The following is a 26,269-nucleotide window of genomic DNA, read 5'->3' on the forward strand; positions in this document are numbered from 1 at the left end:
TTTTACCAAAAAAAAAAAAAATCAGTCAGAGGGGCTTGACAGCAGAACTGAGCTGGCGGAAGCGTATGACCCGAAACAGATCAATGGAGATCTATGCCAAGAACAAATAAAAGTGAACAATGAGAGATGGCAGAGGCCTGTGCCACAGCATCAAGAGGAACAGCAACCTGCAGATTAGCTGGAGACCACTACGACAAAGATGAAGAAGTTTTCAGAGAAATGGCTCAAGCATACTAATCTGATGGAAAAGATGCATCCCAGGTTCAGTGAACTACAAGTATACTGGAGAGCTATATCCAGAGGTGCCATGATAAAGATGCACCATGGGAAACCTGTTCAATACCAAAATAGCCCCATATCAACTCATTACATTAGAAGGATCCTCCAAAACACAAGCAGTTAACTTCTCATCAGAAATCAGTGAGGCTGAAGACAGCAGAAAGACATACCCAAAGTCCTTAAGTAGAAATTATAAACTAAAATCCCCATATCCAGCAAAAAAAACCTCCCAAAGTTGGAGTAATTTAAACATTTCCAGATATATATAAAAGGGAAATCTGCAGTAGAGAATTTCATGCTTCCAGACCTATGCTGCATATATCCTGGGCAAGTCTTGAAGACTAGATCTAAATGCAAGAAAAAAAAAATCCAAACACTGTAAATTACACACCTAAGTATAAAAAAAATCAACACAGGCCAGTTAGCCTAGTGGAACTGGTAAGCCAAGCCCTAGTTTCCAGTGAGAGATCTGACTCAAAAACACAAGGCAGAGAGGTCCTAAGGATGACATCTGAAGGTGACCTCTGGCCTCCACACACATGCAAACAACAGAAAAAGGTCTACAAACAAAACAAAAGTCATGCAGAATATATCGTACCAGCACAGTTGTGCGGTACAAAATCCATGATGCAAACTTGAGTTGCTTTTTTGTATCCAGCACTCCAGTTACTATCCCACTCAACTGTATCTCCATTTCTAGGTGAGAGTAACATTTTTACTCTACAAACCCAAGAATGAAAGAATAACAAGAAAAAATAAATAAGGAAAAGCTGAGAAGTGGAAACACCACGTTTATGCTTCAGGAAGACAATTCAATTAGGATGTCCATGCTCCCAGGTTAATCTAGAGTCAGTAAAATGCCAAAATCCTAGTTTCCGTTATTAAAGAAATTTACAAATTATTATCTTTTAGAGAAATGGCAAGGGACCCATAATTCTCAAAATAATCTTGACAAAGAACAAAATATGGAGTTGCAGAAGTTCTACAATCCTTGGAGAAAGCAGAGGAGTAAGGTATCATAACCCTGTGTGAGGCATTAGTTCTCACAATGACAGTGACAGCACAACAACAGTGTGGAGAGCTTAAGACTCTTGTAAATTCTAAGACTTTTGCACTGTGGCTGTCAAGAAAATGAAGACCTCACAGAGTAGGAAAACATATTGGCAAATATATCCATGATCAGAGTCTGGACTATAAAAAGCCTTTACATCTAAAGAGTAGAGACACAACATGGACAAATTATTTGAGCAGCTAGATTTTCAAAAGAGACACATTCATCCAGTAAGCACAGGACAGTTCACTCCACAGCTAAGTCATAGGGGAAACAAATGTCACTGTGGAAAGTAGAATCCCCACACACTGTCAGTGGGTATATGGCGTTATGAAGCACCTTTGGGAAAACAGATTCAGCAATCCTATTCTAGGTATAAACCCAAGAAAACTTACATAGAAACATAAAAACCTGACCGTGTGCAGCACATTGTTCAAAAGCTCCTAAGAGTACTCATGCCCAGCATCTGATGGGTGGACAGATACACTGTATAACATACAACAGGAGGCCACAGTGCCACACTAAGTGAGTAATGTTAAGGAATGCCACAGTGGCACATACTCAGTGCTAGAATGCCAGGCTAGCATGCCTGCGGTCCTGAATTCAAACCTCAGCACCATCAAAGCAGAACTGAGTTACATCTTGCCAGAAGGGGCAAGCTAAATTTTTGTATAGTACTATTTATGTCAGCTGTCGAGAACAGACTGATCCGACACAGAACTGGACTGGTGCCCTCACAAGATTAGGGACAGACTTGGGACAAGGGCAGCTTCATGGCATGGGGGTGGGGTTCTTTTAGAGACGATAAAAATATAAAATGAGTAGTAATAATGGCATTAATTTTGAGTAGTCTAAGTCCATTTTCAGAAGGTAGATTTTTACAGTACGTAAATTATATTTCCTCTTAAAAAGCTTTATTCAGCTACAATCCACCCCTGTAAAATATACAATTCAGTGGGTTTTTTTTTTTTTTTTAGTATCTTCACAAATCCTAAGCATTTTTATCACCTCCAACAGAGAAGACTCTGTCCTTTTTAGCTCTTCCCTGTCTATCTCCATCTCCATTGTTTTCCATTCCAAAGGAACCGGTAACGTCCTCCTGCCTCTGCAGTTCCCCTTACTGTAGGCATTCCACGTGACTCCATGCACTTGTGTGATCGCTGTCAGAGTCCATCCATGCTGTGAAATGGACTAACTGACCTGATGGCCAACAGGACTGCTACCCGCCTACTGTCTATCATGGGGGTCTGGGCAGCTCCAGCTTGGGCTGTTTTGAGAAACACTCTGCAAGCACTTGGTCAGGGCTGCTCCGCCCCCTGAGCTGTATCACAGGGGTGGGCCCAGTAGCCCATAGTGTACTGTTTACACAGTAAGGCTCCTGTGCAGCAAAGGGCTGTACTTGCACTTACCTAACTTCATAACTTCATGCTTACTTCCTAGACAGTGTAAGGTGATGTTTCTATTTCTTAGAAACACAAGTGGGAGACATGGAGAAGAATTTGAACCCCTGATTTCCTATCAAAGATTCTCATAGGTGGTTATGAGGGATTGTTGCTGTGATACCAACTGTGACAAAGCCACCAGCTAGGGATCAGGTACAGCCTGCCCCAAGACCATGGCTGCAGGCAAACAGAAGCCTGCCCTCCAGCAGGAAAGATGGAGGAAGCCAGTGACTCCTTAACCTCAGGAAGCCCAACAAGTTAATGGCCATGGACTTGCTCAGCACTGGCCTTACAAGTGGGACCTGCTTTTCTGTGACTAGGGCACTCTCTTTATAACCTTGGATTCTACTTTGGGAACTGATGTGGTGGAAGGAGAGGAAGAGTAGATAAGAGGACACTTGTCTCACCTCAGGCAGTCATAAAGAAAAAGAAAAGAAGTTGGACAAGAGGCTCTGGGAAATCCAAGCTGCTGGATGGGGTCCTAACTAGCGCTGTCCAGGAAGAGATCGGAAGCTCAGTGAGGCCGAGGGAACCAATGACAAGAGGATCACACACGCCACTCTTGCTCAAAGCAACCCAGACAAAAGACTTCTCGTTCTTGGAATCCATTTTCTTATCTATGTGGTTATGTTAGTGCGGCCGGAGCTAGCCTATGTGTGTTTAAGCTGTTCTGCATTTTCTGTGCTCTTTGTAACTGAACTTGGATCCTGACCACCCCTGCTCACAAAGATGGTGAAGAAAGGAAGACCCTCACCAGTGCACATTTCAGTGGTTTGGACAGACGGCAAGAGTGCAAGTCAACATCGAGGAATTATTTTTACTACAGTGGCTGTTCTCCTGAGACCCATTCTTCCTGTGTTTAACCTCTCATTCTTAGGGATGGAAAGAAATACACATTGAAACCCCATCCTCATGCACTGCGTAAATTCACAGCCAAACCCAGGCACCAGACCCTTTTGAAAAGGCTAGAACTATCTTCCTATAACCAATTATTTAGATTTGTAGCTGAACCTACTCCCTTCTAATTAAATACATGTACTCCAAGAACCACATAATGAGGTATCGTACAGTAAATACATGTGGTTTCCGTGGGAAATAATTTGCACCCAGCAGCTAATCTGTAACCACGGACCACATTAACTACTGCCATAGGAATGAGTCTCATAATGAACAGTTCCTGCTGGCCTCTCTGCCCTTTATCCAGCAAACAAACAAACAAACAAAAAAAAATCAAATCTCAAAGAAAATCTTACCACACACGAAACTGTCCGGCAGCACTGAGAAAATGCTCTGGCCCTTCAGTGACTCTGGGTGGGCACAGGTGGCTGTCACAAAGGACTGTAGCATCCTGCCCACTAGCCATGGGGGCAGCCACTTGAGCTGGCAGTCACACAGGAAGCTCTCACTGCTGATGTGGCTGGAAGAGAAACAAGAGATGGACACTTAGCATGTATCCATTGGGGGGGGGTTCCCTCACACAGAACAAAGCATTGCAACCAATCAGCTGAGAAGTGGGGACATCAAACTACAACAGGAATGCTATTCCTCATGGCTTTCTCCAGTGACCAACGACAGCTCGTGCTTCTTATGGAGTCAGAGGGGCAGAACCCAAGATGCTGCATGTCTAGCAACCCCCAAGAGAATGCCTGTCCTAAGACCACACTTGGAACAGTAGCACCTAGTGAGTCTACCTACTTCCTAAGGGGGTCAAAGCTCCTGTCACCCTGGGGATGCCTTCTAACCTGCTGTGATCGTGAATGTGTCCCACATGGGAAGAGCACTGCCTGCCACTGGCTCTCCACATTTCTGATAAGCTGTACCGAACTTCCAAGCTTAAGCAGACTTTAAATCCTACAACAAATCCTATGAAATCTTTTCCTAATGGCTGTTATCTTTTTATTTCACAAAACTGTAAATGTTTTAACTCCCAAACCAGAGCCTCAACAACACACCTTCCTCTTCCTCGTGTTTACCCTCACACCAGTAAAATTCAGCTCCACCTCCAACACAGTGTTTGCGAGTTCACTGCTGCAGCCCAGCAGGCATGAAAATGCTCAACTTTGATTTTGTGAGGCTCCAACCAAAACAGAGAACATTTTCATTTTTCAGCAGCTGGGGTTATACTTCCAAACAGAAATCAGAATGGCCATCTGAGCGGACATTCCTTCTCCAAGAATCACTCAGATAAGTCACCCAGAGTCTAGCTGCCTGAATCTTTAAAGACCTGGAGTCTTGAGTTAAAGAGTGACACTGGCCCACAGCCAAAGACAAGATGACAGTGAATGTGTGGGCTTCCCATCATGAACTGCCCAGGGTATGTGGTAACAAAGGGGGCAATTCCAAGCACATCCTATTCCCACAACAACAAGTGAGCTAGCTTTGATTTCCATCTCTGATGGTGTGGAACTATTAAATGGCACAGAAGGATGAACACAACCCAGAGTAAAGCCTCCTCCTTCCTCCTGTTCTCATATCCCCACCTCAACCTCTCCAAATCACCTTAGGAAATATTTTCCCAAAGACTCAACTATTTATCTCAAAGCACTAAAATAGGGATGCTTGTCCCTCTTTGACAACAGTACCAGTATGAGGTTTTTACACCTTTCACTTGATGGGCAGGTAGTATCCACTGAAAGATATCTGAGGGTCGTCCTGCTAAGGGGCTACTGTGGTGGCAGAGGCCATCAACACCACCCATGAGAAAGTGACTAATTCATACACCACACAAGAGGTGAGTGTCACAGGAATGAGCCTGTGTGGTGGCTGGCTGTCAGAAACACTCCTCATCAAAAGATACTTGTGTGTGGTAGAGCACAACACACATGAGAGGCGTAGCGAACAAGGCCGGGACACTGCTGGGAGCTGGGACAGGGATATATTAAAATTTATTTAAATTTTAGCCATAGGAACAAATTGATGGGAAAAAAAACTTCAACCCTTGAACAGCTGTTTGTAGGAAGAATCAGGCTTTGTACCACATTCAGTATACCTGCTGGGTTCAGCACTAAGGTTTTTAGTGAGGCCCACCCCAGGGTAGAGGCCAGGCTAGACCCAGCAAAATATAAGTACTAGGAATGGGAAGGTCTTCCTAAGTGATGAGTATGAGGACCAGAGAACACAGGAAATGACTGGACTAGACACCAGTGAGATCACTAGTTCCTGGTCAACCATGCATCCCATAGGTAGAGGTGAAGGCCAGGCTGTGGATGGTGGGACCATGACCTATAGATTCCAGTCTTCTCTTCACTCAGGCAAAACTTCATGCCTCCAACCAGCCCAGTTCTTCACTGGCTTACTTTGTGCATTTTCATGATTCCAACTCAAAGTGTGTTTCTAATCATTGCTTGTGGAAATTTACCCAAAGGCTGACTAAGGGCACAGAATAACCTGCTGCGATCTGATGGAGAAGAAAATGACCAAGCAAAGTGAACCTTTCTCCAACCAGAGGACTGGGCCCAGGCCTAGCCATAGTTTAAGAACACAGAGCAGTTGAAGGGAAAACAGGCAAGAAACCAAGGCTGAGCATCTAGAATTAGGCCATAGACACCAACTCCTTCAGGAAACCCTTCTCAAATACAAAATCAAACCTAAAAGATCAAACAAAATTGGTATACCTAAAAGGGTGATGATCCATTTTACAGAAGAGATTTTATCTTACATATCAGCACGGCCTTAGTAGACTCTGGCCTGCAAGCCCACTGTCTGTTTCTGTTGGTATGAATCTAGCAGCACACAGCTGCATCCATTTGTCTGTGTATTATTACTGCTGTCTGCTGTAATAACATATCTGAGTAGTCATGACCCAGCCCCTATGACCCAAAAACTCCAAAATGCTTACTACATTAGCAATTCAGAAAAAAAAATTGGTACCCCTATCCAGAGTTAAGACCCATGAGGCATTTTTCTTTTAACTCACATCTAATCTATAAATGATCAGAGCTATTATATAAAGTGAGCACAATGCAATTACAGGTTTTGCTTATTCTCAGAGTCTCCACACATGTCAATCCTACCATGGATTCCAAAGTACTCACAGCTCTTTAAGATTCTTCATCTTTGCAAAGGCATCAAACTGGATAGACCTAATTGCATTCTCTCCCAGGTTCCTGAAATAGAACACATAATTTGTCCATAGGAACTGTGGGCAGCTGTCAAGTGTGTGGCTAAGTGAGGACAATCAGGGGTTTTCCAGGCCAGCCCTGGTTCACAGATGACCCATCCACAGGAGCGACCCATGTACCATGTGGCAGATCCATTGGGAATGGCTCTCAATTCTCTTGTTTATGCAAGCACACAGAACTACTTGGAGACCAAGTCAACCATAAGAGCAGCCCTGAAGCTAGGTAGAAAGCTGAGAAAAAAAGTTACCCAGCAGAACAAAGGCTAACCTTGATTCAAAGAAGAATAAAACTAAGAACCAGGCACTAGAGGCATCCACTCCCAAGAGCAGCATAAACATCTCAGAACTAGTGCTGCCTACTTCGTTCCAAGGTCCCTTAGGCAAGCATCCCTGCCAGTAGGAAAGTTCCCTGCATGTGCTAGAAATGCCTTAGCTACTAAAGGGGAGGGGTGCTGCCTGGCTTTGCCAGGATAAAGTATCCTTGTGGAGTAGCAAGAGCTCAGGGACCCTGCAAGGAGTCTGATGCAGGGTGATGTAGTCCAGCAGGTGGGACGAAGGTATGTATTTGTTCCAATACCAATTGAGTTAATTAAGAGAACGCCAGCAGACTATGTGCTTTGTGAGTGTTCCTGGCATGGGCAAAATAAAGGCCAAAGTTGAAGCTGACTTATAATGAGAAGGAAGCAGATGGTGTTTCCAAACAGCCTGTTTCTCGGTTTACAAAGAAGCGATTAAATTGCTAGCAGACTTCCCCAGCAGCCATGTTTATCAGGCCTGTGGGGAGGGCAGGGTCTGGCAGGATACTTACAGGTGTTCCAGGCCTTCCAGCCCTGAGAATGCTCTCTTAGCCACAGATTTGATCTTGTTTCCAAACAGAGTTCTGTAGTTTCCAAACATCCAGGCCCAAGGTAGACAGGATGGGGACGAAGGCGCATTAGGAAAAAGAAAACACATCATTAGGGCAGTGCTACCTGACAAGTGTCTGAGAGAGGGGGTGCAACGCTGACCTGTGCGGGGATCACAGAGCTGCAGTACACAGGCCATCCCCACTCTGAAATTAAATACCTTTAGCTTTATTACAATTTCATGCCGATGACAGGCTAGAATCGCATGTTCCACTCGGTCTTAAGAGACCCCTTGTAGTGTCAAGTAAAAATCACCATGGCTACACCATGCTGTCTGTCCTAGGACCACCCAAGGGGGTAGGAAATTTGTCAAGGTGGTAGTCTTGCAGGAAAAACAGGCTGGTTACCGTTTCAGTGAGTAGAGTCAGAAGGCAGTGTAAACTAGCACAGAAATCTGCCATCACCTCCACGCTCTGAGGCATAAAGGGTCCTAAGTGACCAGAAGAGAACAAGAAGATGGGCATCCATCCCGATGACCCCATAGGTCTTTACATCTGCCGTGCACTCCAGTGGTCAGGATGCAGCTGTCCTGACCTTTACCCTTAGGGCCTGGAGAGGCCCTGTACTCTGGCTCTTGAGAGCGAGCCCAGAATTTATATACAGTAGACCAGAAGTTCATTAAATCCCAGGTAGTTGGGGTGTCACAGTCTACTTTGCAGGTAACTAAAGTCTGTACCCTTAGGCGTTCGAGCATGGGACAGGCCTGTCACAGTTCCAATCCTGGCCTTAGCAGTGAGTATTGAGTTAATATACACAGTGTTCCTTTTACTGGCTATGAAGCTCAGAGCTCCCATCCAAGGGAGACCCTTGAGTATGCTGAACAATTAAATACAAAGTTCTTTCCTTTGTTATTGAGGACTTTGATGAGAGGCAGTTATCTCTCGGGACAACCAAGAGTGGCGCTTGTCAGCAGCTCTGCCCCTTCAGTTTAATGTCTCCCAGGATTTTCTAACGGGCATGCTAAGTAGGCCGGATGCCTGGGAAATGTCAAAGTCCACAAGGCCAGGCAGTAGTGTTAAAGTAGACAGAGGAGCCCATGGACAAAGCTAGGCTGGCTCAATTCTTCCCGAGAGAGGTATTTCTTGTTGAGGATTTCCAGCAAGAACCAGAGATACAATCTGGACTAGAGACTAGTTATTCTTTCACCCATGTAAGTTTGCCCCAATAAGAACCAGGAATATCATCTGGACTACAGGCTGGCCATCCTCCACCCATGTAAGATTGTTCCAGTAAGAACCAGGGAGACGATCTAGACTAGAGGCTGGCGGCCATCCTCCACCTATGTAGGACTGAGGCCATGAGGGAGGCTGAGTACCAGTCTGTGGCTGGAAACTAATGAAAGGTGACATGATGTACCAGGTTGTACCATGGCCAAGCCATCACCCACCACGTGGCCTAGAGTCAGGCTCTGAAAGGACAGACAGTACAGGGCAGAAACATGGCTAGCCTACAAGACACTGGCTTATACCCCAGAACAGGCTCAAACAGGGCAAGGAACAGACAGAGGTGCCAGTTCCACCTGTTCCTCAGGGCATCACTGAACCACACCATAAGGCTTCTTTAGAAACAGATTCCTGCCCCGAGGGCTTCAGCAGTCAGTTCAGCCTTTACACAAAGCCCACTGTTTCCAGCCTTAGTAAGGTGAAGGGCAAACAGGAGAATGACCTCTCTACCTTCTTCTTTCATGGGCAGTCTGTGTAGACACAGAAACCATCTCAACCTGAAAGCACTTCCACAACTCACAACCTGGAATTCTTACTTTAAATAAACCAATTGCCCAGAAACCAGTGGCTATGTTCACTTTGGCTTCTTAGCCACAAAACTAGCAGCAATTAACAGCTCACGGGGCACTGAACCCCAAGTGTGTCTGCAAGACTGCCAATTCCTGCACTTACTCAGATCCCCACAAGCCAGGGCACCATGTGCTCCAAGTCCTAGTAAAAACAAACTGAGCTGTTTAGTGAAATCTCCCATAAACTAGATCTAGGAAAAAGCTGTGCCTTATTTCATCCATTAAATATTAGTCACGTTGACCTCTTTTACAGTGAGGGCAGCTGTTATTTCTAACGGTGACAACAGCAATAAAACAAATTCTCAATTACACAGTGCCAATCACTCTGCTGGTAGGCTGAATCAGGCCCCGCCCTCCTCTCGGCAGACATCTGGGGGTGCTGTGGGTGGGCTCTCAAGCTTGCAGGTGCTGATGGCTCCCCGGGCTGGAAGGGTGCTTCAGAGAAGGGGTGGCAGCCTGACCTCCCCAGTGACCTTAGACATCACTTCTTAAACCCTCTTACACTTAAGGCCAGTCCAGTCAAAGGCTCCCAAAGGCCATTTCAGTGCTTGCTAAAGCAACCACAAAGGCACCCTGGTGTGTGCAGAGTGGAGAAATGTGTCATGGCAGGACGTGTACTCGTGTTCTTGGAAGGAGCCATGGCGTGGACAAACTTCCTTCCCATATGGAGCGCCCATCCAGGCAGGAGGCCAGGGTCCCACTTGTGTAACCCTTCATATTCCCTTCAAGTGCACTTCACACAGAACACCTTCTTCCCGCCTGAGCAATGCTGAGGGCGGACCTGGAGGCGGAGTGCTGGCCTGTACCACTTCTCCCACATGTCTCTCCAGGGTCTATGAAGTCCAGAAATGCCCCTCCCTCACAAGCTGGCTGTGGGCTGGCCCCCAGCCGCGTAACTCCAGTGTCATTCTGAAACTTGGACAAGGGAATGAGTACCCCCCACCCCATTACCCAGGTGTACAGCTGAACCTGCCACCTGCAAGGCCTTGGGCTCAAAGTCATCCCACCTAGCTCTAAAATCGCATAATGGAGCCTGTCCTCATGAGACAGATCATCAGGAACCTCACACAGACATGAGTCTAACACAGCAACTGGCAAATTCTCGGAGGGAAAGGCAAAGACTCCCCAGATTGAATTCAAAGTAGTTATTCCTAGTGGTCTCCTTAATGACTGCTCCTAACTGAGATTGTAATTAGTAACAGAAGTACTGACAAGAGCCTCAAAACTATCAAGTCACTGAAAGATATTTCACACATTTTCTAGAAATTGAGGAAGGCGACCAGACCCTTCTGTGCAGAGGACAAAACACTTAGGTGTTTTCTGATGGGCTGTGAACAGGGCCAAGACCAGCAGCCCTAAGGAGCATCACACGCTGGCGAGAGTGGCCTGATAGCAGCTAAGGAGCCCTCACCCTGGTCCCCAGCCTCTTCTCTGCACACAGCACACTCCCTGCTGTCCTTTGTGAGCCCAGGGGAGCTGCTAGAGTGCATCTCCCGCATTACAGAATTGCACACCCAGAAATACTTACAGTTTGCTGAGGTTGTCGAGCCCCATGAAGGCACCGCTGGTATCTTCGATTGTACCTGAGATCTCATTATGGTCCAGGTCCCTGAGAAGAAGACAGAAGGTGAGTTCACTCCCTCTTGAGCTATGGCTTCATTCTTCACTGTAGAGGGAGACCACCCCCACACCCGGGCTTTTCACTGGGAGGCCTAAAGCATCTAGGTGTGCCCCAGAGGACCCAGCATTCTGTACTGCCACGGCAGTGTGGCTGAACAAAGTCCTTCTGCATACTTCCAGCGAAGCTAGTACACCCATCAAATCTTTTGGCTGGAGCCAGGGAGGGAAACAGTAGAGACAGCACCAGAAGAAGTCAACACCTTCACAAAGCAGACCTCTTGCCCAAATGATTCCCAATGGCTCCTGTCTACTCTTGTATTAACCACAGTCCTCTCTTGGGCTCAACCAGGACACCGGAAGGCATGTGGGAGAAAGGGATGGCAACAAGCCCTGGTGTTCCCTCAGGCTGGCCTGTGTCTGGGGCCGGCACCCTGCTCCTCATGAGGCCTCTCCAGCACTGGACTCTTAGCCAGAGCAGACATCTGGGTGCTGACTCAGTCTTGTGACCCACTCGCCAGGACAGGAAAAATAAGGCCAACTCCTCGGCCCCAGGCTGTCTGAATAAGGTTAGTACTTGGGCTTCCTCTGAGCTTCCAAGAGCAGGTCACAGTGCCCGGCGACACACCATACCTGCAGCCAGACCCTACTCTCACATTTGGTACTTTCCAGAATTTTACAGGGCCACGGTCTCAGCACATCCCTTTCCAGAATCCTTGTAGATATGGCCAAGAGCAGAAAGGGATGCAGCTCTTGGCTCGGGGAAGAAGCTGGAAAGTCACTGTCAATTGGGAGCAGAGCTGGGACACAAGTGCAAAACGCTTGCTGTGACTTCACTTTCCAGTCCGCACTGCTGGAAGGCACCTCCCCTTCCAGTGAGTCCCACCCTGTCATCTTCAGACTGAGTACAGCAGGGGCCCAGGCTGCGGCTTTGTGTGCCTGTCTTCCTGCTCTGGGCCTTGCCTGCCAAAGTTTCCCTCTCTTTCTGGCCAGCTCAGCCTGAATGTTTCTGGCCTTTCTGTTCAGGTCTCACAAGGACTCACAGACTGACCTCGGCTTGGATAGCTTGGCACTAGTTCTTCGTACTCCCCAGCAGTGACTCACTCCTGAAGCCCACCCTGCCAGGTGTGAGTGCAGAGAAAGGCCTTCCTCCAGGCACATGACAGGCACGCTCTCCCAATAGAGAAGACAAGGCCGCCGAAGCTGCTCCCACTGTCTGTTGAAAACCCTATGCCCTTCTGGGAGTTTTGGGCTCAGGCTGCTAGGAATCTGCCTCACTTTTGTAACTACAAAGTCCCAGGAAAGCACCCTGGGCAACCTCACCCAACTGGATGTTGTAAAGGGTGCGACATTCACACTTCCTCTTTGTTACACCCTCCCTAGTGAGGCACAAGCAAGGACCTCGTTTCTATCTCTCTGGGATACCAGATCCACCGAAGAACTTCAAGTAGCAGGAAAAAACACACAGGATTTAAATACAGAAGTCAGGGCTGGGGATGTGGCTCAGAGGAAGAGAGCATGCCTGTCATTCACAAGGCCCTGGGCTTGATCTACAGCAACATGAGAAAAAAATTCTCAAATTTACAGCCAGGGCCAGAAGCTCACACACCTGTAATCTTATTGCTTGAAGTGGGAAGATAGCCACAGGTCCAAGACCAGTCTCAGTTACATGAGTTTGAAACTAGCCTGGGCTACAGAGATCCTGTCTTAAAAAGCAAATGAACAAAACCACCACCCTCCCAGCTCAGAAAAGAAAAATGGATGAGCAGTCACAGACAGAAGACTGGATCAGAGACACACAGGACTGTCTGGGTGCTGCTGTAGGTACCCTGTGTAGGCACTGCTTTCCAGACCCACCCACCCTGTCCTGCCAAATGTACTAAGAATTACTGATAATAACAATTTTTAAAGAGTCCTTATCCCTCTGTAGGCACCATCCTGGGAAAGAAAAGAATTTTCTGCTGAATGGTAATTTTTTGGTCAATGATATAAAAGTTCAAGTCCATGTTCCCATAGCAGGCCAGCTTTGGGTCCAATTCTGACTAGACACCAGCAAGAGGGAATCTCAACAAAGCAGGTGCTTTGCTGTCTGCTCTCCCACCTGGGTACCCTTTATTCTGTCACCCCCAAAAGCAAAATCCTTACAAGACCCGCAGACTCTTGAGTCCCTTGAAGGCACCTTCAGCGATGTGGCTGATGGCGTTGTGGCTGAGGCGCAGGATACTGAGGCTGCTCAGCTCGGCCAGGCTCTCCTCATCCAGCCTAGTGAGGTTGTTGAAGGACAGAACCCTGAGGAAAGAAGAGTAAGACAGATGACCATCAGGCTATGTGGGTGCTCTCTGTGGGCAGTCACGCCACACCTGGCCTGAGCTCGCCAGAAAGGGGATACTTAAGCATACCTACAGGAATCCTGAGTGAAAGTGGCCATACAGAAAGAAACCCATCAGGTCAACATTCATCTAGTCTGATGACTAAACGAAATCCAGGCCAGAAAACTGAGGACTAAGGCTTACACACACTGTAGACACCTGTCATACAACCCAAATCTCAAGGCTCCAGGCCCCTCCGTTGCTGGTGTTGGCAGAGACTGATAAAGTAAACAGAATCTGGAAGAGTTCTGCACTCAGCAAGGAAGCCACAGCTACACTCCTGTATTGGCCAGCAGAGGGCACTGTGAGCCACTGCCTGGGACAGCCAAACCAGGCAGGACCTGTCATCTTTGCAGGATAAGACCCTGACGCAGAAGGCCTGGGTTGTGACCACTACACCTACCATCAACAGGGATCAGGTCCCTAGCATGCATTTGACTCTATGTTGGAATCCAATTCTCTTCCCAGTGCTACTGCAGGTGCTGCACAGCACTGGGTTGGTTATGTGACATATCAGTTATCTACAGGTAGAAAGTTAAGCCTGGACTGGTACAAAAAGCAGCAGAATGAACTGATTGAAGATTGAGGTGGTTTTAAAGGTGGTAATGAACACTATGCTGTCCCTCTTAGAGAAATAAGTCACAGTGTCTATCAGTTGCAAAGATCTGGCAGAAAACCAAAATTACATCCTCAATTGCAATTAAAATTAGCTTAAAGGAAGGGCAAGAACACCTTGGAAAGCAATCCTACATCTGGCTGAGGTTTTCTAATATGGAGCAAATTACTAGAACTAGTCCAGTACAGTCGAGTGAACATTCCCTTTCTCTAGAGGGCACAAGAGACACTGTCATACTGCCAGGCAGAAATGGGAGGAGGGAATTCAAGGGTCTCTCTAGAAGTTTACTTTTCCATGTGGCCCCAGCTCCAGGGGCTCAAACACTTTTTGGTATGTTTGGAGGATTGTCCTCAGGTGGGACTAGACTGAACACCTACAAGGCCCCTCTCTTTCCTACTACTCCTAGCCCCCAACAGAAAGCCATGAGTCAGGCTGGTCAGAGCCACTCAGTACCACGGGTGGTGGTCAACAGCAGCTTCTCTAGGTAGCAAGAAGCTAAACCCGAGAAATGAACACTAACACAGAACCTAAGTGCAATGAACACAGTCCCGCAAGGGACAGGACTGCAGCCTTGTACAAAGGACAGGACCAGCTACACTATGAACTTCAGGGAAGTGTGGGATATGAAGACATTTACACTGAGGGTGGACGACCAGAGGAAAACTCAGCCTGCAAGACCCTGTCAGCATCAGGGTCAAGTGTCTCTGAGTAGGGCTGGAGAAGTCAAAAACTACAGGGGAGGCTAAGTAAGGTGTGGCATTCCTACCAATCGCCTGCTTTGATGGATTAATATTGTCCTGTAGCCAACCCTAGCCAAACAAGATAAAAAGAAAGAAAAAAATGCTTCTGAGCCTCTCAAAAATAAACCATAAGAACTAGACAAGTGGCAGGGACAAAATGTCTGCTAAGTCCTTCTGTGAGGGGATGCCTAGGTCACACACACACACACACCCCTATCGGGGGGGTCAGTCACTACCATTCTCAGGAGCAAGAGTGCAACCTGGGAGCCCTGTCCGGGAACTTCCCAAAGGACCTAAGGGATGCTGCTTCTCCACACATCCATCATCAGGCACTGGGACACAAACAGGCCAGGAATGAACCCAGTGTCCTGAGAAACTGAGCAAAGGGTGGTAGAGATCCCAAAGCTAACAAAGCCTCCCCCCATCAGCACACCACCATTTTCCGGTTCACTGTCCTACTCAAAAGTGACAATATCATGCTAGAAGAATATGGTCTGTGAAAAATTAGGCAAAATTTCTCATTGAAAACGTCAAATAATGATATGTAGCATATTTTTTACAGAAGTGATAATCTCCACTTGTATCAACACAATATATTATTTTAATAATTATTAATTCTGATTGAAAACATTTCAGCACTACTTCTTTTGAGACTTTCTTTGTACTTAAGATACATAATCAAAACTGAATTATTATCAAGTGATTTAGTAAGTCCAAATAAATTTTCCATTTATATATTTAAAAAAAAGTGACAATATCTAGGCTTCTGTTCTCTGGTATTGTCCTCTCCTTCACTGCTGACTCCAAGCCGCAGACCTAAGACTCATGTGGGTCTTCCTTCCTGAACAGATCACCATGTTCCCTGCCTCTTACTCAGGACCTGTGGGGTGAGTTGAGCCCATGGTTCCTTGACTTTAGGCTTCACCGGGTACTGTGAGTGACTACTGCCCCAGACTTACAGCTCGTGCAGCTTCTGGCAAAAGCTCCAGCCATCGCGCTGAATTCGGGAGATGGAGTTGTTGCTGAGGTGCAGCTGATGCAGGGCTGTGAGGCCGTACAGGGAGCCGCTATTCACTTCCACCAGGCTGTTGTACTCCAGGTGTCTGCAGAGATGATACACACAGGATGAAGAGACCGCCACTCCCTCGTCACACAGACAGCAAATAGGAGGCCCGTCTGTATCAGACATGGTCATTAGCACAGAGACGGTACCAGCACAGAGATAAGGATGTACATCTTGCTCTATGTTCAGTATCAGTGAGAAGTTTAACCAACGGGAACTTGCTTTTGTCCATCTGACTTTCTCCCACTGCTCTACTTAAGTGTATTTAAAAAAAAATCCTAAGAAACACACAGGTTTAACATAAGCAAGTGGAGGGCAATCGATTTTCTTCTGAGAAGTCTGATCTCAGCAAGTGACTATTTAGATTTCAGATTCCCCAATGAACACAGGAAACTGACCTCCAGGTAATCAGAAGTAGAAAGTGTGACCAGCAAGAAGCTGAGCAGCAGGCTCCTCCTGTGCATGCCGTATGAAGTGGGTGTGTATGGGGAGGGGTGGGTAGTGGGACATGCTTCTGAGGATGAGACAGGGCGGCACACTGGGGGCTGGGGGCCCAGACTTCCAGCCTTGGTCCCAGCTACAAAGACATAGCAGAAGTACAGGCTGAAGTGACTACCTCGTGAAAACACGCTTGGTGGTGGTGGTGAGGTGACACCATCTTTACTGCCTGGCTGTGCACATTCAAACCACTGGAGAGGTCTAAAATCAGAAGATCAGTGACTGCCTCTCTGCTATTCTTTTTCAGTATTCTGGCAGCAGACGGCTCTACTGCTGCACACATCTGGCTGGAAACCCCCTGATAAAAGCTGCACATCTGCACTCAGCATCTTGATTAGCTCACAAGTCAGGAATAAATCTCCCAAGATGGACTATACATTTTGGCCCACCTGCACATCAAGAAAGACCATCAACCCAGCATGAGGAAGGAAGGGACTTCCTCTAAGATGTGGGAGTGGAGAGGCTGGGGGAAGGAATCATTCTGTAGTCTTAGGCTCCTGGAGGAAGTGGGGGAGGAGAGCAGGCCCAGAAGACTGGTGCAGTCTGTCTCCTTCCACTTCCTTAGCTGACCATGTGTCCGCTGAAACCTCCTCCTACCTCTCAGGGAAAAGAACCCAGGGTTTGGTTCATTGTGCAGAAAAAGGGCCAAAGAGCAGGGGACTGGGTGGAGGCAGCCACCACACCCAGCTGAAAGAGTCCATGCCTACGTCCTCCCAGAGCCCAGGAGGATGCCTGCACTTACAGCACGTGCATTTTAGACAGCCCCCAGAAGGCACCATCTGTCAGCTTGCTGATGTTGTTTCGCTGAAGCTTCAGCACCTCCAAGCTATCGAGGCCCTGGAACGTGAGACCCTCAATCAGCCGAATCCGATTCCGATTCAGGTCCCTATGGAAATGAAGCCATCAGGTCACAACATCCCACGTGCGCATCTAGCCTGCACCATTCCCAGAAGTTCAAGCAGGTTTTTAAGTCAAGCAGTTTTTAAGGGGAAACTATGGAGGAGGAGTCTTAGGGGAGCCAAGGGTACACCTCAGCTGGCACACTGACAACTGTCCACAGCATGGGAGATGCAGTAAGAACACTACAGTGAACACTGCATAGCTAGCTCTGTGCTGGCCCTGGTATTGTGGGAGCATAAGCACCCACATTTCTTCCGGGAAAAGTCACCATTCATGAGTCTATAGCAGGCCCTGAGCAGGACTCAGGAGATGCATTCCTTAACTGAGGTGCTCAGCAACAGAAATCCATACCAGATGCTTCAACCTAAGAAAATCCTAACCACTAGGTATCAAATAGCAGCTAACTTCCACTCGGGTGTCTGACAGACCTCCGTACAATGGAGAGAAGTGACTCTTTATGGAGAAGTGGGGGTGGGAGCCCACACTTGGCCCCTAGTTCTAGCAGAACAGCTTTCGTTGACCAAGAGAGAGCAGGAATCTAGGTCAGCTGGATCCCATCAGCAACTCTGGGGAAGGTGGGAGAACATAGCACTAGCTAGGAAGCCCTCGGTTTTCCCCAGATATTTCTGCAGTGTCTCATGACCCTGCTTCACAGACAGGGTCTTTGGCCTCTTAGACTGAAAAGAGCAAAGCAAAGCTCCAGCACCCAAGGCTGGTGGTTCAGATGAGCGCGAGGATAGAACACACTCCACCTTGTCCCAGCCTGACCTGCAACTGCTTCGTTCTGTTTAAACCGAACTTTGAATCTCAGCATATTCCCTGAAATATACTCTTCTGCTAAAAGGACGACACAGAAAAGCAAAGAAACAGAGGAAAAACCTTTCACTAACTACAGTTCATTTGGTTAATGTAAGTTTTCTAGCAACCTTTTGCTGTTTATGCTATCTGGAAGGATGCAAATATATTCTCTTATACAAAAACAAACCAGTTAACCTTCTAAAGTTTAGGAATGAAGTGGTGGCTTCCTTCAGTCAGAGATGGCTGCCTCTGATCAGGCTAGCTGCATAGCAAAGAATTCAAGAAAGTTCAGACGTCTTTGTGTTCAAGGCACAGCCTGCCTCAGTACCTCTGAGATGAGGCCGTTGTGGGAGTGGTGGTACATGCCTGTAATCCCAGCACTTGGGAGGTTGAGGCAGGAGGATCAGCAGGCATCAGGGACTGCATTTCAGAAGTACAGTGTCAGGGAGGACAAGCATTTATGCACGTGGGTCTTTTCCTCGGCCATCTGAGGCAGCCTGCTGACACCAGACCCAGCTCCTAATTTGCTTTTATTAGGTGTTGCGGTAGGGTCATAAATGATAGTTTATGCAGAGCTTTACCAAGGGGGGTGAGGAAGGGGTGGCGATTGGTACAAGGTCCTTGGGGAAATTTGGCCCCCATAAAGTTTGGCTAACCTTAATTAAAGTGCAGGTTTCTGTACTCACAATTGTGTCAGCCTGGGTAGCTTGAATGCTTTCACAGGAAGCTGGGTGATCCTGTTTTTGCTCAGACGAAGAGTCAGCAGCGACCGTGACAGACCATCAAATGCTCCAGACTCCAGGCTGCTGATGCGGTTGCTTGCCAAGTTGCTGGAATGATTCAGGAGAGAAAATGTAGTGGCAGGAGGAGCCATCCTCACTCCTTATAGCGCTGGACCCAGCTGGGTCTACTAGGAAGCACTAAGACACACCCAGAGGGTCAGCTGCTCTCCACTAAGTTGTTTATCATCTGGAGCCTTCCAAGCCTATCCTGACTGGAAGACAGAAAATGTGGGAATGCTGGTAGCAGAAATGTGTGATCAAGAGAAGACACTGAGACACACTGTGCTCATGCTGGTGGGGATGACACTAACCTTTACCCACACCAGCTGCACAACACAAGGCCTGCCTCACTCAAGAGAACCTGTGGGAGTCCTTCACCAACAATTAGTTCAGACTGGACAGAAAAGCCCTAAAAGCAAAAAGTCAACTGGGAGGCAAGGTCAAGTGGGTTTTACACTTTGGGAAAACAGCCTTTATTTAAGCCTGAAGTGGGTCTGACTGTATGATTTACATAATGAAAATGTGCAAACCGTTCATTTAAATAATTCTAACACCTTCAATAAGAACCTCTGTGAGTTCTTTGGAAAACAAGAAGCATCTTCACAGGGCTACATGTTATGCACATCAGGGGAGCCTCCTGTGACCACACAGGAGGGGGCTCTTTCTCAATACACATGGCAATGGATAACTCAGACGCAAGCAGCTCAAAGAGAAAATTCTATCAAGTAGTAAAAAGACAAGACATAGCTAATGATACAGGCTCCTCCCAAGAGGCCATTCCACACCTCTTCCTGCCTTCCCCAGACATATGCCTAAGTGAAAATGAGACAGACAAGAGAGAATCTTCAACCGCAATGGGTTGTGTGCCAAGAGGGAGTGAGGCACTTCTGTTCCCGCCATCAGGCAGCAGCCCAGAGCAGGGCACATGAGGACTCTGCAAATGAGGCTGGACTGTTTGTTCTTAGCACTCCAGATTAAAGAGCAATCGGTGTGATGAAGACATAGCAGTCAACAGCTGCCAAGTAGAAAGTGCCCTCTGTATCTGTGCAGGGAAAGGACAGTGCACCCAGGGTGACAGTCAGTGGCTGCATTGTTCCACATAAGAAGCACTAAGTGGTGGCTGAACCCCTTTTGAAAGTCCCCTCCCAAGGCGTTATAGAAGCCAAGGCCTCTTGTTCCCAATTCTTGTGCCTTGAGGAACTCTTGAAAGCAACACTCCTCTCCCTGAAGACTCAGAAGGACTTGGGAAAGATACACGAACTGACACCCTTCCTGACGGTCACAGTGAGCCCTAAAGCAGCTTTGCAAATGAGCTGCTGAATAAGTCAGAAGCAGTGAAACAGGGGATGAAATGCATTCACAACTAGGAACTGTTTCTTTAGCCTAGGTCTTCAGATTCCTCCCCAAAGCAGTATTTTCCTACCTGCAGTGAGTGGATTACATAGGTTTAACTTCTTCATTCCTGTCTACCATCCACTCAGTGTAAGACAGGTACTGAGACTGTTTTTTTAGACATCTAAAACACCTACAAAGCTGAGTAACGGCCCTCTCCAAAGGAGCCAGCCAAAACATGGCTTATTCAAATGGTCTCTGATGCTACAAAGACAGACATGCTCTTTGAACCTGTCTCCCTGTGGTTCGCACCCACTCATCCCCCAACCACTCCCTCCCAGCTTCTCTGGGAGACAGCTCAGAGCATGAGAGCAAAACTAGACTTGTAGCAGAGAGACTGGTCCCGACTCCTGGGCTCCGCACTGTGATGGGGGCAAGTTCCTTGGATAGCCAATTAACCTCTCCTACCTCACGGCTGCCCTCCACCTGTGACACCACAGAGTACTACAGGGTTTGGAAATGCTCTAAAATGGGTGCCCAAGGGATCATGGGTAGACTCCACTCCTGGCCTGCCAAAGGTCTGTACAACTTCATAGATTTAGCCAAGCCAGGGCCAGAGTTAAGCCAGCACCCATCCTGTGTCTAGGACTGAGAACCAGGGCAGTTATTACGAGGCCTGGAAGTTAAGGTACAGGATGGCAGAGACACTTACAGCTCCCTTATACGCAGGCCATTAGGGAAACAAGAGCTTCGGATTTCCGTGATGTTGTTCAGACTCAGATCCAGGACTTCCAGGGACAGATAGGACTTCAGCTGGCTTCCATCCACACTGGGGATCTTGTTGTGCTGCCTGAAACAGAGCAAGGGTGAGACAACAAACTCTTACCTTCCAGACTGTTTGTTTTTTGCGATTTTACTTTTACCTAAAATTGCAATTCAGTGATATTCAATATTCATTATCCCTCTTTCTATTGCATTACCATCTGCTGGCTCAGTGTTATATATAGACTTTTCTGTGCAGAATAAGTTCTTTGCCCAAATATTGTGCCTCAGCTGTTCCAGCCAAGAGAAGAACATAGGATGACGACATGCCCATTGCCCAGTGATAGATGACATGCAAGCACACCAAGTTGTCCCAACCCAACCCCATCTCTGATTTCTGGTACCTAGCATTGTGACTTAAGACTGCAGGCACCAGAGCCCAGAGCTCAGTTGTTTGTTATTTTTTTTTATTTATCTGTTTTTATTTTATGAGCGTGTTTTGGCTGCATGTAAGGGTGTTGAGTCTCCTGGAGTTACAGATAGTTGTAGCTGCCATGCTGGTGCTGGGAATTGAACCTGGGTCCTGTTTTGGTGCTCTTAACTGCTGAGCCATCTCTCCAGCCCACCCCACCCCTCAAGAGCTCAGTTTAATCCAACTGAATATGTCACAACACAAGTTACAATTTCCTGACATGTACTGTATGCCAGGCATGAAGACAAATGGGACTGTAAAAAATACAAAGATGGTGATGACCAGACCTGACTCTAAACTGAGACAGGTGCTCATGGCTGGGCCCAGCTGGATCCAAATCCCTGAACCTCTACGTTGGTAATTTTGGCCCTTGGTTTTCTCATCTGAAAGATGAAGCCACAGTCTGCTCCCTGAAACCGCACTAAAGCACCTGGAGGGCACAGTGGAGCTTAACTTCCTGCCATGACTTATTCGTACCTCTAATCCTGTTTCTGCAAAACCAAAACCTAACCAGCCAGCATTAGCAACAGCCAGCAATGGGGTGAGGGCTGGGCACTGATGTGGGCTTGGTTCTGCCTGGAGGGGTCACAGTGAAGTTCACTGGGTGGTAGGTAGTGCTGGGACTGCAGATCCCAGCCACACACTCCCGCCAGCTATGAGTAAACAGGGGCAGCTCTCCAACCAATCAAACGCCTTTTGGAACAAAACCCAAAAGAGCCTGGTGTTGCTTACCAAGTGGCATCTCCTTTAAACAAACACTTGACCAAATCGGTTCCAACAGGCATAAACAAGGACCTCTTTCCCAGAAGCTCTGGGACTCTCAGGCTCCTTTGTTCTCTTCGCAAGTCTCCCAGGCCCTGAAGCTCGAAATGCATTTGCACAACTGTGCTGAGGCAGAGACAAACTTTACCTCTCCAGGCCCCTCCCTAAGCTACTTCCTGAGTTCTTCATTAATGTCTTTAATAAAGGCGGTCTCTTCAGTTTTCTGACTCCAAAAGGAAAATAGAAGCTTTATTATGTAAAGTATGGGAAGAAAAAGAACAAGAAATAAAGGACACAGCACTGGGCCTCATCCGGGAACTCTGAATATAGTACCAGGGAGCCAGAAAGAGAGGACCTGGGCAGAGAAAAGATGGCTCCACACAGAGTCTGGCACAAGCAAGCCCGGGCCCCGTCTAGCCTCTCTCTTCTCCCCCACACCTCCTCTGTCTCCTCTGCCTTTGTCTTTTGTCTTACACGTTTTTCTTCTTTCTTGGCAGTATATTTATCCACTGAACCGCATTCTAGGCCCCCATTCTGGATAAATGCCACTGTGAAGAAGACAAGGCATTTTCACACAGTGGAAAAGTTCCCCACCGAGCAGAGAAGGCAGCCATGGAGACTGTGGGAGTGAGGCATGAGCTCTGGGACAGTCAGGAAGAAGTTGCCAGGACAGGCCCGAGAGGAAGACTGAGGCAGAAAGAGCCAGTTGGGGAGATCAGGAGCTGGGTCAGACTTAAGAGCTGGCCTGTTGGGCCGAACCAAACCAGGGAAGCACTCAGTGGGCCAAGTGAGAGGGGTTGCCACCAGAAACAGGGACACGAGAATTAAAAGAGGTACAGGTAGCACCCCAAGAGAAGCACTGTATGGTCAGCAAAGCCAGCCAGGTGCACAGTGCCACCTGCAGCCAGTTCCTAGCCTAGCAGGCTAACAAGCCAATCAGGTCATCAAGCTTGGGAACTTGGGTGAAAGCTCAGAATAGGCTCAACTTTCAGATCCTGTGGGTCCCACACCCACAGATTTAAGCAAATGCATTCACACACGATAGTCAGTAGAAAAAAAAAATGAGACCTGTACTGCACATGTGCCAACTTTCTTTTCATCATCCCCAAAACCACAAAGACAGTGACTTACAAAGTACTTGCACTGTCTTAACTATTAAATGTAATTCAGAGATGACTTCAAGTAATGTACACAGGGCCATGCAAATACAACGTTGTTTTAGACACAGAACGGAAGCATTCAGGGTTTAATTATCTATGAAGAACTGCTACAATTTGACAACAAGCCATCATGATTAAAATATCAGCAACGGGGGCTGGAGAGATGACACGTATCTCGTCCAGAGAACCTGAGTTCAGTTCCCAGCACCTATGTCAGGTTGCTCACAGCAGCCTGTGACAGCAGCTCAGGGGAGATCTAATACCAACTTCTGGTCTCTACGGCCACCCTGAGACATGGAATACAGTCACACAAACACACACCTACACATAAAAGAAAAACAATGTTTTTAACTAGCAGAGGACTTAAATAGACATTCTCCAACGAAGATACACAAATGGCCAACAGGTGCTGGTAAAGGAAGCTAAGTCAGTCCCGACAGCGACGATCAAAGGAGTGCATGGCCATGAGAGTGCAGAGAAATCAGATGGCGGCAGGCAGCGGGGTGAACGGGGCTTCAGAAAACAACGGCCATCTGAAAGTTAGCACAGGATCACCACCTTCTAACACCCCCCACCCCCAGAGCAGACGACTTCAAAAAGACATTTTCACAGAAGCGCTATTCAGAGTATTCCAGAGATGAAACAACCCAAATGTCCAGTGGCAGACAGATATAAACTACAGCAGCCCAAACTACTGTATCACCTCATATGGGGCCACACACAACTGAACGTACAGAGGCTGCAAACGTTTGGTAATAGACTTAGGAATGCACACAATGACAAAATAATAACCCAAAACTGAATGTGTAATGACTCCATGTTTCCGATGGCGCTTGCCCGTGGTGTGTCACGTGTCTTCACTGCAGCCTAGGTTCTGAACACACAATACCTGTGCTGCGCATGTTGATATGCCACGGAAACACGACAGCTCACAAACGCCAGTGTTTTACTGTACTACTTGTAAACATACCAAAATATGCTTCAAAATACTGTATGACTTATTGTCAATAAATGTTTATTTTGTATACCTAGTTTATACACCCGGTACACACATTAATCATTTAATGCCTACCATTGTGCCAGTTTTCTGTTCTTACGGAGCATAATCATTTAATTCTAAAAAACAAGGACTTATATTTTCCTGTCACTACTGAGCATGTATCAAATTAGTGTATCTCTGAATTATATTCAAATGTTACATTTTGTAAAATTGTTGTTTCAGTTGCTGACTTCAATTTCATACACACAAAAAAAAATTGTTCAGTGAATTTTGGCTTAAATTAAGATAAAATTCTGAACAGTTTGTGCACGGACCTAAACATACTTCTACCATTTTGTACACCATATACAAAAGGGCATTCCTAGCACCATTTGTGTATATCTGCACGTGTATGCACATGTGCATGAGTGGGAGAGGTACGCAAGCCTGTGCGTGTGTGAAGACCTGAAGAGGGCACTGGATCGCTCAGAGTTGGAGCTACAGTGTTTGCACAATGCCCAGCATCACATAGGTACTAGGATTACAGCTCTAACCCTAACCTAGGGACTGTAAGTTTGAGGCCAGCCTCAACTACACAGCAAGTTCTAGAGAGTTCTAGGTACCCTGAGCTACATGATGAGACCCTGTTTCAAAAAGAAAAAGAGGGAAAGCAGGCAGGTACCAAAAAATAAAATAAAATACAAAGGTGGTTGCAAAGACAGGGGCCATTTAAAAAAGGCAATGAAGACTGGTTGGTAATGGACATGGAGTTTAGTACTGCAAGATAAGAATGGCCCAAGATAGGTTGCACAACAATAACAAAAACTACTGAATTTTCTGTTTAATTTTTTAATATACATTTTATAACAATTTTAAAGCAAAACAAAATGATTCTTGGTTCACGAGACCCTGCTGAAAACAGATGAAGTCCCTCATTTAAGGCCTCCAGGGACAGCACCTGTCACGGGTCTACCTACTCCTCCACTTCATATGTTCTGCCCAGTCTGTCCTCACACTCGGCAGGCCACGGGCCCTGTACTTCCTGCTCCTATTGCCTGGAATGCTGCTTCTCCAGAGACTCAGCTGTCTCATCCCTTACTTCCTGTCTTTATTCCAGTGTCACCCCTGTCAGGCCTTTCCTGGCTGTTCTTTCTAGAATCACACCTGGCATGCACTCCCATCACCTGCCCTGACCTCCTCTAGGCTCTGTTATCTGGTAAAGTGGGTGCTTGCTTATCTAGTTCACATCTTCTTTCTCACCATGGCATGGTGCCATGAATAAAAACAGGCCTCTGCTCCTGACTGCCTCCAGACACTCGAAAGGTATGAGGTTGCAGGATAGGTGCACAATACAGGTCACCAAGAGTGAATGCAGCTACTTTCAAAAAGTCTAAGGGTAAGCACACAAATGGGATTCACCAGCATTCTTTCAGCAAAAACTGTCTAAGCAAAGAGCTACAGGCAGAATCAACAGGAACAGGAGGGAGTTTATCATGGCACAGATGTTGTGACAGCCCTGCCCAGATGCAAACACCTATATCATGTCCAAGGCAGCTCAGCTGCTAAGAACACACACTACATTTTCTCTGGGGTTTCATCTCTAATGTCAACTACAGTCTGGGCCCCAAGAAACCTTTCCTAAGCACCCACCCAATTTCAGAATGTGGATGCTGAAGCTCTGATCCTGCAGAACTCTGCACCCTCCTTGAAGGACAATCCATGTGCATGAGATCTATATGATGATCCTGGCACCTCTACCCAAGAATGGGCGCCCTTGCTCTGAAACATGGCACAGCTCTACTGAAGATGTGCCATGAGTATTGCCACCCA

The 26,269-nt window shown here is 47.0% G+C and overlaps 1 protein-coding gene across 1 annotated transcript in view; it reads right to left on the reverse strand.

The window, feature by feature from the left end:
* Positions 1-26,269, reverse strand: part of Lrig1 (leucine rich repeats and immunoglobulin like domains 1) — a 103,115-nt gene that overhangs the window by 8,418 nt on the left and 68,428 nt on the right. The window contains exons 4-12 of the mRNA XM_041632625.1: positions 21,017-21,154; positions 18,877-19,020; positions 17,235-17,378; positions 15,891-16,034; positions 13,352-13,495; positions 11,118-11,198; positions 7,701-7,772; positions 6,807-6,878; positions 4,026-4,189 (exon numbers count right to left, since the gene is read on the reverse strand). Coding sequence (XP_041488559.1) covers positions 4,026-4,189; positions 6,807-6,878; positions 7,701-7,772; positions 11,118-11,198; positions 13,352-13,495; positions 15,891-16,034; positions 17,235-17,378; positions 18,877-19,020; positions 21,017-21,154 — 1,103 coding nt within the window. The remainder of the gene's footprint in view (positions 1-4,025; positions 4,190-6,806; positions 6,879-7,700; positions 7,773-11,117; positions 11,199-13,351; positions 13,496-15,890; positions 16,035-17,234; positions 17,379-18,876; positions 19,021-21,016; positions 21,155-26,269) is intronic.

The sequence above is a fragment of the Microtus oregoni genome, unplaced genomic scaffold (genome assembly GCF_018167655.1).
Source record: "Microtus oregoni isolate MIOR12 unplaced genomic scaffold, Mior012 000002F_ref0000024, whole genome shotgun sequence".
Taxonomy (NCBI): Eukaryota; Metazoa; Chordata; class Mammalia; order Rodentia; family Cricetidae; genus Microtus; species Microtus oregoni.